Source organism: Bufo bufo, chromosome 1, assembly GCF_905171765.1.
Source record: "Bufo bufo chromosome 1, aBufBuf1.1, whole genome shotgun sequence".
Lineage (NCBI taxonomy): Eukaryota > Metazoa > Chordata > Amphibia > Anura > Bufonidae > Bufo > Bufo bufo.
In genome coordinates, this window is record NC_053389.1 from 417602426 (window position 1) to 417615564 (window position 13139).

The window sequence follows — 13139 nt, forward strand, 5'->3', positions numbered from 1 at the left end:
TCCTCTTCTTCTCTACCTATACTGCTATAGAGACATATACCCCAATCTCTCCATGAAGATGATAGTTCTCTTCTCTTCTCTGGCGATGGGTTATAGCAGTGAATTCAATGTGGGACACGGGGGGGCTGGGAGAGAGAGAGTGTGTGTGTGTATGTATGTGTAATATATTACACACACACACACACACACACACACACACACTACAGTGTTTCTCATCTTCATTTGTACTATTGATTTTTGGAATGTGGTTTATAATCAGTCAGATACACTTTAACAGAATTACTAGACTTAGGGTCCCAAATAAAATGTGACTCATGGAGTACAATGTGGATATTTAGAGTGAAGAAAGGCAACATGGTGTCCAAGTATTAGGATTGCATTAACAGCTGAGAAAACTCAAGTAATACAAGTATTAAGGCATTTAAGGTACTGGAAAACATTAAGGCAAGTCTTCATCTGGTTATTGTCCTGGAAAACAAGGGAGAATAAAACAGACAATTAGAAATCAGTGATACTGAAACAAACAGAAATTAATAGAACATAGTCTCCCTTCACTCTGCTGAAGTGACTGAAGCGAGTACTTGTAATTACACTGCACCGCTGAGCGGAGGGGCAGTGTAAGGCCTCTTTCACACGACCGTATGGCTTTTTCAGTGTTTTGCGGTCCGTTTTAAACTGATCCGTTGTTCCGTTTTTTGTTTCCGTTTCGTTTTTCCGTATGGCAAATACAGTAATTTCATAGAAAAAATTGGGCTGGGCATAACATTTTCAATAGATGGATCCGCAAAAGACGGAACGGATACACTTCCGTATGCATTCCGTTTTTTTGCGGACCTATAGACTTTAATGGAGCCACGGAACGTGATTTGCGGCCAAATATAGGACATGTTCTATGTTAAAACGGAACGGAAAAACGGAAATACGGAAACAGAATGCATACGGAGTACATTCCGTTTTTTTTGCGGAACCATTGAAATCAATGGTTCCGTATACGGACCGCAAAACGGAAAAAAAAAACGGCCGTGTGAAAGAGGCCTTATGAAGAGGAAGCAGCTTCGGCATGGAGCACTGCCTCCTCTTCAAACACCTGATCAACAGGAGTGCCGGGTATCAGACCCCCCACCATCAGATATTTCTGCCCTCTGCGAAGGGCTTTATCCCAGTCACAATCATACATGATTCTGGACTATATTTATTTTGTTAATCAATAAAACTTCTTAAACTAAAATCAAATATTCACCATTAAAAGTAAGTTTTGATTGTTCTTATGGTAATCCTAAACCACAATTTCTTAGTTACATTTGACTCTGGAAAATATAAGTGACAACTGATAAGGCTACCTTGAAGAATTAAAAGGGAGCCTGTCACCTCCGGCAGGTTCTAATATTTCCAAAAAATACAAGTACAGAACACCTGCCGCTGACTCCAGATCAGTAAGGCCATGTTCACATGTCAGTTATTTCCATCAGTTATTGGGAGCCAAAACCAGTAGTGAAGCCTACTCAGAGATAAGGTGTAATGGAAAGATCTGTACCTGTTCTGTGGTTTTCACCAGCACCTGGTTTTGGCTCACAATATCTGAGGGAAATAACTGATCAAAAAACTGACGCGTGAACAAGGCCTAATTTGTATGTCAATTCGATTCTCCCAGCAAACCTGCCATGAAATACATTGAGAGCACCCCTGTGCACGCACACGCACACAACGGAGGGGACTCCAGGAGAAGTCCTCTCTATGCATGCCATGGCTGGTTTGTGGGAGGCATAGCAGGGGAATGGTGGAGTATTGACATACAAATTACTGATCCAGAGTCACTGGCAGATGTTCTAAACATGTATTATTGTAGATAATAGGGCTTGTCGGAGGTGAACGATTCCCTTTAAACATCCTTGCAGAGATACGATTTTAGGAGGTAAAATGGAGCTTTACATCAGAGGTAGTGGTTTGGTAAACTGACCTATTATATAACCTTGCCATTTCTAGAGCCTTTAAGGCTATGTTCACATGTAACAGATTTCTGAAATTGCAAAAACTCTGTCCCATTCATCTGAATGGTGTTTGTAAGAATCAGATCCAGATACTGCAGAAATTTCTGCAATTAATCTGCCTTATTGAACACAGCCTAAGGGCTCATGTACACAAACGTGGTTTGGTTCCGTATCTGAGACGCATTTTTTCGGCTCAGATGCAGACCGATTCACTTCAGTAGGGCTGCAAAAGATCCAGACATGTTCTATTCTTGTCCGTTTTGCAGACAAGAATAGGCATTCCTATTATGGGCAACCCGTTCCATTTTGCAGATTGCGGAACACACACGGGTGGCTTCCGTGTTTTGCGGATGCGCAAAACATGGCGCGGTCATGTGCATGAGCCCCAAAGCGAAAAGTCCCTGGTGAATTGGTAGCCAGTATTTCATGCATTCACCTTATCTAACACAATGGGGTGTCTAAAAATGAGGCTTTATCAGTCTTGCAAATTGCCGATACTGGCTGCATGCATCCTGTATTTTTTGCGGGCTCCATTGTCAAAATGCCTATTCTTGTCTGCAAAATGGACAAGAATAGGACATGTTGTATAATTTGCAGCATGGCCCCATAGATGTGGACAGCACAAGCACGACATCGGCGTGCTTCCGGATTTTTTTGCGTCCACGTGAATGGGTCCACATGCGGAACGTGTGAATGAGGCCTTGGACAGTATTAGTAAATCCGCCCCAATGTGGTTGAAAATGAGAGGAACTAGAAGCCTGCAATCTGCCACCTCCACTATTACATGTTCTATGAAATCACTTTCATATCTTACCTGGATAAGGCAAACTGGTTTAAGGCCAATGGTTTTTCAGGTAATAGATCACTTCAGAGTTTAGCTGAGGTCCAAATAAAGGATTTAACTGGGACAGAATTGCAATGAGCCAGCTGTATGTGAGAACACATGAGACGCATTAGATCATGACCAGATATCAAGCAACCAAATCTATAGTGCTGGAAACCTACAGGAAAGATACAGATTTGCAGAAAACCCAATTTTTTTTTACAATGGAACTCTATGGTGACAGATGCCACAGTATGTCAGCAGTCAGAAGCATCTATTAACGTATACGTTTTTTTTGTATACGATAAATGGATGGTAAAAATGCGATGTGAACCCAGCCTTAGTTTGCAGGTATCCTTTACCATAATGACACACGCGGCTGTCAAGTCACTGTAGGAACACAGAGAGCGGGAAATAATCTAGAACTCTTTGAAAATGAATCCCAGACTGGTACCAGTAAGCGTTCATGGAAGTGTCCAGCCTTTTCCATTGCTCTACAAATCCTTCAGCAGAACCAGCTGCTGTTTATGGTGACCTGAGCAGCATGCATAGGGCCTTCCAAGGATTGCAATCCCCTTGTAAAATGTGTTACGGATTTGGGCTAACCCCTCCTATATAAAGTACTACACGGTATATATCAATGTAAAAGCATCAGAGACAAAAAAGCATGAAAGAGGATCTACGCTATGGCGCATTTCTTACATCATGTACATGACAAGAGGGTACGTCACGCCATTGAACTGATCATCCGCTGCGCTGTGCATTTAGTTACTCAGCATCTGAAAAGTCAACTGCTAATGTTGTCAGAGCGGCATCCTCATGGGGCTCATACACCGCACTTTCCAGCCTTATTTTGTTGCATTGCAGGGTTTAGGAAAAAAAAAAAAAACTGAGCGAGCTAGGCAGAGATTGCAGAGCTGTAGGAAAGAGCGTGGTTATGTAACGCTGCCCCAGAAATTCCAGCAGCTCCTCGAGATGGATCCCTTGGTTCACTTCACCGCAGAGATTACGGCTTTTCCTTTTTGTGATGGCAATGTATGTAACATGAAGGGGACTACCGATGTGCCTGAACCTTATACATATAGTCATGTCACTGCTAGGCTTCATAAGGGAACAAACATTTATTTCTTGGATTAACACAATACATTAACCCATGGGACATCCAAACCGGAGGCGCAATTCCCTACATATCCGGGAAAGAAATGCATGATGTGCGATTCCTCCAATACAGCCGAATCATCCTGCTGAAATCACTGCAGGTTCCCTCCAGTCTGCCGGGCTACACACTCGTTTCTTCCATCTCAGACCCAAACCAATACCTCAGGGAGACATCAGCAGACATCCAACTAAACATTGCAAGTAAATGTCCCTTCAAATCAATGGTGGTTTGATCAAAATATGGTGTTAAAGGCATGTGGAGGGCCAAAAATGTAGGGCGGTCACAAGGGGTACTTGCCCTGTTGCCTCCACCACCCACTTCCCTGCCCACACTGGCTCTTCTTAATTGGTTGCAAAAATCCAAGATAGATGGTGAGGAACAGTTGTGTAGTGGAGGCAAGGATTAACATGAGTAGTATGAAAGCATAGCTCATCTCCAGGCTGGAGAAATGGCCATACATGCATGAAGTCTAAGGCCTCTTTTTGCGGATCGCAAAATAATGAAAAAGCCATACGGTCGTGTGCAAGAGGCCTAAGACTGGGTTTCCATCTTTAGGTTTTTGGATGCAGTTTCTAAAGTCAAAGCAGAGAAATGATCATAAATGGAGGATACATATAGTAGAAAGACTAAGGGGGACATTTATTTTCCCCTGTTTAGCCAGAAAGTCACAAAGTTTGGCACACATCATAGTTGGGCAAATGTTTGGGACTTTTGGGGGTTTTGGAGCCCTTCTTGCGACTTTTCGAAAAAAAGTGTGCCAAGTGGAGCTAGCCTGCCACATCTGGTAACTGGTCTAGGTTAAACAGGGCATCTATAACGGCCTCCTAGCTGGTGTAGACTGCCATTTTGGTGCACAGATACACTACCACTATTTAAGGGGCATGCACTTCTTAATAATTGTGTCGCATCTGATGCCAGCAGGGGACAGATTAAGACCAACGTGTAATACTATGGTCTTAATAGATGTCCCCCTAAATCTTCTCCTTGTTTTGAAGCTACTGCTGGCTTTGGATACAAAAACTGGATCAAAAAACCTGAATGTGGAAACCTAGCCTAAGGGAGTAGTAGGCTTAGCCGTCTAGATAACTAAGATAGACTTCTGTGGACCAGGCTGCAGGCACGTATGGCCATCACTCCCATATGTGACCGCAATACGTGGTCAGGGCTGGGTTGAGGGACCTTCATCTGGTCCATGTGTGTTTAGGGCTGCAGGAAAATAGAAACCCAGCAGTGTGATATTCTTACATGCATCTATTTCTGGCTGGACTCCCCCTTTAAATTAGAAGAGGCTTGATGCATAACTATACAGTTCAGATCTTCCATGAACACGCATGTAACTATAGTAATCGTCAGTCTATAGAGCCACATACTGACATTTACTAGATGAGTACTAACATTGCTGTGGGTTACAATATGTGGCCCCTAGTCAACGAAGGATGACGCAAAGCCAAGCCAGGTATATACTACAAAAAAAATATCTATTAGGTCTTTGGGTTATGCTTAGTGAGTTTTTAATATTCTATTAAGGGTCCATTTAAATGTCCGTAGTGTATTGCAGCACCCCACATAGAACTGCCTATTCTAGTCCGCAAAAATAGGACATGTTCTCCGGAAATGACAGTGTGCTCTCCACATCCATTCCTGCCCCATTGAGAATGAATGGGTCTGCACCCGTTCCCGATATTGCGGAACGGATGCGAACCCATTTGCGGACGTGTGAATGGACCCTAAGACCTTTTTCACACCAGCAAATTTTCCATCCAGATGTGGTGTGTAGTGAACGTATAGCATCCAGACTAAATCCCGACCCAGTTATTTCACTGGTTCTGAGTACATACGTTTTTCAGGCATCATCTCTGCGTTTAGGAGAAAGTCGCAGCATGTTCTACATTGGGCGTCTTTCACGCAGCTCTGGCTCCATAGAAGTAAAGGCAGGCAGCCAGATGCAATACGTTTTTCAGGGATGGTTACTAGCGGATATAGATCATTATTCTTCTGTTTTTCTTCACACGCGTGAAAAACTGATTGCATCCGTGCAGAAAAAAAAAAACTGACACACTAAATACAAATCGCAGAAAAAAAAAAAAACTGATTGAACATCGTTTTTTTCCCTGAACAGATCCTGACACAATACATATTGCTTGTGTAAAAGAGGCCCAAGTCCTTTCCTACCTATATCTGTTTCTGGGAAAGTTGGGTGACAGTCAGTTTTCCAACCATTACTGCTTTCCCCAGGGTTCTAGACCCTGAAAGATAAAGCTCCCTAATTCTGCCTCATACATCCCCTGCTCCCATGCTGTGTGGAACTGGGCCAAGCTATGACAGTAGACATCAACATTTTGCAATATAGAAAAGTCACCAAGGACAACCAGATTCTACCTGGATACTAGTAATACAGTGCTCCTACCAAATGGGACTACAGTATTTATACTGGCATGCTGGGACCAGTGGTTTCATGCCACAGCACAGGGCTACTGTTCCTCCCTGCAAATCACAATGTCATTTCCAACCATTTTTACATTTAAGGCTATGCTCATAGTGAGAATCCATTGCAGAAATGTGGACCGAGTTCCGCTGCAGATGTGGCGGCGGATCCGTATGAAGATTACCCTCATAGTCAATCACTGAGGCTAACCTACGGCTGCTCCATGGGGGATTATGAAGCATGTTGAATATTCATATTCATTTACTTGCACTGGATGTTCAAGGTGAGCAAAAAATCCTCCACATGTGAACGCAGCCTAATACACTAGAAGGTCTACATTCTTACGTGGGATTGACGTGTACAGTGTACACTGGCAATAAATCAGGTCACACAACGTTCCCAATAAAGACCAGTTCTTTGTGGTGTAAAACATGGACTTGCTAGACAAAGCCAGAAACAAGTAGGGGTTAATGCGAACCTTCAGCCAGAGCTTGTGTGGTGGAAACTGGGAGCCGGCCAGGAGTCTGGTCTACATTCATCTCATGACAACCTGCTGGCCTGCTTTTTATCATGGGCAGAGAACCTTTCCACCTACACCAGAAGCTGCAGAGATGTTATCAAGTATATTATGGGTTTCATTATTACAATTAACCTTTATTTAGAAGGTTAGAAAAATCAAGTGCCTTCCTGCAGGCCTTCACAGAGGACGTTCCCGAGAAAGCTCCAGAAGAACCAACCTTGTAAACACAATCACCCCATCAAAGCCATCTCACAAAAGTGTCTTACAGCGGGTCTACAGAGCCGACTATCAGGCAGATTATTGGGGATGAACGTTCCTACAGACACTCGTTCCCAATAACCTGCCCATCTAAGGGCTCGTGCACACAAGCATATTTCTTATTGGTTGGATGTGGACCCAACCAACTTCCCCCACTTCAATGGGGCTGCAAAAGATGTGGACAGCATCCACATCCGTATGTCCATTCCATGGCCCCGCAAAAAAATAGACTATACCCTATTCTTGGCAGTTTTACGGAGAGCGGCACGGTTCACTCCGCAAAATGCGGAACACACACACGGCCGGTATTGGTCTTTTGCGGATCTGCAATTTGCGAACCAGAAAAATGCCAACGACCGTGTGCATGAGCCCTAAAGGGGCGGCCAATCACCTGGTTAATTAGTAAAACACTGGTTCATTGGGTGAGCCTGTCGTTCTTGCAGGCACCTAGATTATCATTTTCGGATAGCAGATCGTGCAGTCTAAGACAGGGATCTGCTGTCCAGAAATAATGCTGCTGTATGAGGGTCGCAATAGCCATCCCTTGTCCTCGTACTGTGGAGGTGATCGCTGCATGTAAAAGAAAACGCTTCGCCTCCAGCCAGCTGTCAGGAGGAATAATCGTCTGCTCCTCGGATCATGTAAACCCAACTTTTAGGCCAGACACAAAGCAACGAGTTAAATGCGAGGAACTCGCGGCGTGCGTCAGTGTGAGGTCCCGTTCTGGATAGATTGCACAATATTATACAATTTAGAAGGCTGTGTGGCCCTGTGAGACCAGGAATCTATAGAGTTACACAAAAAAAATGCTGTCAATGTGATACAATAGATTCTATATAATATAAGACAGGGCACCGCTCTTGAGATAGGAGGTGGACAGTTCATTACTTCTAGCAGGAATAATAGAGGAAAGGCGTATATAAATAGATGTTCCAGAATGGTGATTAATGTGGAATACAGTTATTTACTACGGCAGTCATGTCAGGAGGTTTTATACTCGAGATCTTCCAGGGCTGAACAGTAGACAGACAAGGGCGTATCAAAGTCACTGCACACTAAACACCGCTGTTTATACTCACAACAAGTAGCAGCAGACCGCACACGTCGCCAGCATTGTATTGATGACCCTGGAAAAGACATACATGACACACAAGGCTCGGAAATTAAAATGAAGACCATTTTCATGATGATAAAACATCCTTATAAACAAAGAATTAGGCTAGTTACGCGTTTCCTTGAGCCACAGACAGAACAGCGCAGAGCTGAACAGGCGTGCTCCACTCGGTTCGCTGGGGGAACAAGGGGTCGTGAGTATTTACACTGAAGGCCCAACTCGGGGGGAGGGGGCTATCAGGGAACATAACCCTGTGAGGGAGCCACTAAATCGTTATAAACCAGAAAACCCCTTTAAGGGGGTATCACTCTATGAGGGGAACATCATACTGTGTGATTAGGGGGGCACTTTGAGAACATCACTTTGTTCTGAGGGCATTTAATGGGGCTTCATTCTGTGTGGGAGGGCACATATAGGGATCATCCAACTGAGAGGGGGCACTTAGGGGCATCATGCTGTGTGGGGAGGCACTAGGGGCACTGTAGGGGGCACCAAGGGATCACTCTGCTGTGAGGGGGAACTTAGGGGGCATCAGACTCTGTAGGGTGACTAAAGGGAATATCATATTGTCTGAAGGGCACTAAGGGACATCACTATTGTTAGATGGCACTGAAAGGGCATTCTTACTCTGTGGGGAGGCACTAAGGGGGCATTGACGCTCCTTTTTTGGCAGCTCGGCCCTTCACCCTACAGCAGAACTTCACATAAAAGTACTAGAGTACTCCTGCCCATTCACCATGGAGTATTTCAAACTCTCTAATGAATAGTTCCCCACAGGCTGCTCCTGAATAGATTCTGGTTACTGCAGGTGACACTGTCCTACTGTACCTCTGCACCCCTAAGAAAGACCATATAGAGAGGAAGGAATAAAGGAACTCATCTGCACAAATATGGCAGATTAGCAGCTTAAAGGGGTTCCCTGGACTTTTAAAGGGAGTCTTTCACCTAAACTGACCATTATAGAACACTAACCCCATGATCTGCATTATAGTCCCCATATTGGAATGCTACTTACCATATAGCTGTCCGATGCTTATTTTCGCAAAAAAAAACACTAAAACTTTTATTCAATGTTAATTAGGTTCTGAAGGTGCCCAGGCCTCTCGTCGCTTTTCATATGAAACCTCTCCCCTTTCACCCCTCTGGCCCGCCCTAGGTTCTTCAGAAATCCAGCGCCGTTCACAAGATTCACATCGCCTGCGCACTTCATTCCCTATTATGGGCAGAGGCACAAGAGCGTTTAATGCACATGTGCCGGCCCGTACATCTAGCCGGCCTTGTGCCTCTGCCCATAATAGGGAATGAAGTGCGCAGGCGATGTGAATCTTGTGAACGGCGCTGGATTTCTGAAGAACCTAGGGAGGGCCAGAGGGGCGAAAGGGGAGGGGTTTCATATGAAAAGCGACGAGAGGCCTGGGCATCTTCAGAACCTAATTTACATATTGAATATAAGTGTGTTTTTTTTTGCAAAAATAAGCGTCGGACAGCTATACGGTAAGTAGCATTCCAATATGGGGACTATAATGCAGATCATGGGGTTAGTGTTCTATAATGGTCAGTTTAGGTGAAAGACTCCCTTTAATATTGATGACCTCTCCTGAGGATAGGTCATCAATATTAAAAGCCTGGAGAACCCCTTTAACTGTGGCCATACACAGAGGAGCATCGGAATGGCTGGCCAGCCATCTAATGTGTATTGAGGTGTCTTGACTTTGGTCTGATCCCAGATTGAAGAAGAATCTAGCATGTTCTCCACACCTGGTGTCTGGACTGAACACTGCTCGTCTGACCGAACTGGCAGTATCATAATGATTTATACCTGCCTGACCACGGAGTTTCTGTACCGTATACACAGTATTCTAGGAGTTCAATAGCCCTGCATTCAGACATGAACTCACATCATCATACACCACTATGATCCTGTGAGTCAGAGGAGCACCGTTCAGTCCGGGGAACACAGCCTTCACGCTGAGCCGCGTGTTTCCTGGACTGAATACACTTGTGTGAAGCTGGACTAAGGGTCTGGAAAATCAGGATAACACCTTGTTTAATAGCTGCAAGGTGTAATGAACATCATAACCTGATGACCTATCATCAGGATAAGCCATCGCTATCTGACCCCCGCTGATCAGCTCTTCTGCACACAGATCAAACTATACCAGAAATTCCACTCTCTCTGCATTGACCGCTACTGTAAAGAACTAAATAACATTCCCAAAAAGACTTTGTGGAATAAATATTTTTGCTGTGCTTATTACCGTGGCATGATACCTTAGAATGTATCCCAAGGACAATCCAGGGCATTTAAGGGGTAAACAAGAAAATATCTGCAGCCTATTTTTCTATTCCGTATAATTGAGATTTCTTATCTGTATACAGTATAGGTCTCCTTCCTACTGGAGACATCTAGACATATCTGGTCTCGCCTTTGACTAAACAGGTATGGGAGGTGGAAGTTTACACTACAAACTAGGCCCCGCTGTAGCACTGATGTGTACACTGCTTTATGAAGAAGATGAGCCCCAGGTGATCTAGTAGTGTGTTCTTCTTACAGGCATCGAGAGCAGGACACCACCGCCATGAAAACATCAAGAGATAGGAAAAACCTATATACTGCGGTATACCTAGTGCAGGGCCTAAGAGGGTGATAGGAAAAACCTATATACTGCGGTATACCTAGTGTAGGGCCTAAGAGGGTGATAGGAAAAACCTATATACTGCGGTATACCTAGTGTAGGGCCTAAGAGGGTGATAGGAAAAAACCTATATACTGCGGTATACCTAGTGTAGGGCCTAAGAGGGTGATAGGAAAAAACCTATATACTGCGGTATACCTAGGGTAGGGCCTAAGAGGGTGATAGGAAAAACCTATATACTGCGGTATACCTAGTGTAGGGCCTAAGAGGGTGATAGGAAAAACCTATATAGTGCGGTATACCTAGTGTAGGGCCTAAGAGGGTGATAGGAAAAACCTATATACTGCGGTATACCTAGTATAGGGCCTAAGAGGGTGATAGGAAAAAAACCTGTATACTGCGGTATACCTAGTGTAGGGCCTAAGAGGGCGATAGGAAAAACCTATATACTGCGGTATACCTAGTGTAGGGCCTAAGAGGGTGATAGGAAAAAACCTATATAGTGCGGTATACCTAGTGCAGGGCCTAAGAGGGCGATAGGAAAAACCTATATACTGCGGTATACCTAGTGCAGGGCCTAAGAGGGTGATAGGAAAAAACCTATATAGTGCGGTATACCTAGTGCAGGGCCTAAGAGGGCGATAGGAAAAACCTATATACTGCGGTATACCTAGTGCAGGGCCTAAGAGGGTGATAGGAAAAAACCTATATACTGCGGTATACCTAGTGTAGGGTATATCCACAGCCACCCTTCCATGTATTCATTACCTGGAAGCTCTAGACATCAGGGTTTCTTCCAGAGGTGAGACCCATATATATTAGACAATTATGGAATATCTAGTCTGAGGTAGGAATACTCCTATAAGGCACCTTTTAAAAGAAAAGCAAGGAATGGCCTTTTACAACACTCATAACATACCTGCTGGCAGGCTCCAAATCATTATTTAGCCATACTGACCGCTGCCACGGAGGTTGGCAGTGTGGCCACATAGAAAACAGGTCACAGCAGAGCAGGTGGACACGGCACAGACAGGAAAATTGCAGGATTTAAAAGCCCCGTTTGCCATTTTTACTCCTTTGGAACCTGTTGTCAGGTAGGTTAGGAATCTTGGAATACCACTTTAAGGGTGCATTCACACATGGCAGATTTCATTTCAAAAACTTTTCTGTGACTGAAAAATCTGTTCCATCTACCTGAATGGTGCCTCCATCAAATGAATGGAAACGTTTTTTTCCGTCCTGGAAAATTTTCTGCAACAAAATCTGCGGTGTGTGAAGACACCTTAATGCAAACCCCTCCACTCCAGTCCTCCCTGCCGCACATGACCAAGTGCTTACCTCAACAGTACATGGCAGCGAGTCCAGCGACGTGTGGCATACAGGCATGTCACGTGAAGCTGGGAGGATTGGAGTGGCCGCGCTGGACAGGAGGTGGTGTGAACTGAGGGGTATAACTTCTGCCTTTTTCATCTGCCTTGGGTGCGGTTTTGACCTGAGAACTACAAACTGCTGCGTTTCTGCAGCTAACTCACTAAAACTGCTAATTCACTGTAAAAATGCAATTGCAACATCCAAATATATTGTAAGATTGGTAAAGGGTCTAGGGGTGCCAATCTGTGGTGGGAGTCATGTGGGCACATGCTGCATTTTTAAATCTCCTGGTGCCTGTGATTAACCCCTCATTCTAGGAACCTCTGACTCATAAGGGCTTGTAAATTGCTCAGAAGAAGGGATATGAGGAAGTTGTGGCACAGCACTCCCTGATAACTACAACCCCCATCAGACTGGCAGATTACCAGGGGTATACATTAAGTTTGCTGCTCTATTCGATATTGAGCTGGCTTTCTGACTCTTTACTATTCAATTTCCCAGTTGAAACCATGCAAATACTGATGGCTTCCTCAGTTTTTGGAAACAGAGGACTCCAGAAGTCTCTGACCACTTCTCACACTGCAGTGCACACTCACCCTCGATTTGGTCCTTTGGGGACGAACCACGGCAGCACAGCGCCCACAATGCCCCAGAACACAGTCATGACGATTATAGGGACGAGGAGCCCGGGGTAGGCCATGTTGTCACGTCAGGACTCACGACGACCAGCTGAAAACTCCGCAGCTCCAGACACTGTTCGGAGACTGGCAGAGTCATGTGACTACACCTAGCACCGTCATGTGACAAGCAGCGCATGCTCCTCCCCGCCCACGCCTCTGGAATGT

General features: G+C 44.6%; 1 protein-coding gene across 1 annotated transcript; it reads right to left on the reverse strand.

The window, feature by feature from the left end:
- Positions 1-215: 215 nt before the first annotated feature.
- ATP6V0E1 (ATPase H+ transporting V0 subunit e1) lies at positions 216-13084 on the reverse strand. Its single transcript, XM_040406323.1, has 4 exons — positions 12891-13084; positions 8253-8300; positions 2803-2915; positions 216-468 (listed from the first exon to the last, which is right to left on the reverse strand). The coding sequence occupies exons 1-3, from the start codon at positions 12992-12994 to the stop codon at positions 2822-2824; spliced, it is 246 nt and encodes an 81-aa protein (XP_040262257.1). The 5' UTR covers positions 12995-13084; the 3' UTR covers positions 216-468; positions 2803-2821.
- Between the last annotated feature and the right edge of the window lie 55 nt (positions 13085-13139).

What these genes read in the sequence shown, in the direction of transcription:
- ATP6V0E1 (XM_040406323.1), bottom strand. Translation starts at nt 12,994, where the DNA reads ATGGCCTACCCCGGGCTCCTCGTCCCTATAATCGTCATGACTGTGTTC. An exon ending in CCCAAAGGACCAAATCGAGG is followed by an intron (nt 8,301 to 12,890) that starts GTGAGTGTGCAC and finishes TGTCTTTTCCAG; the next exon opens with GGTCATCAATACAATGCTGG. An exon ending in GCGGTCTGCTGCTACTTGTT is followed by an intron (nt 2,916 to 8,252) that starts GTGAGTATAAAC and finishes TCTCACATACAG; the next exon opens with CTGGCTCATTGCAATTCTGT.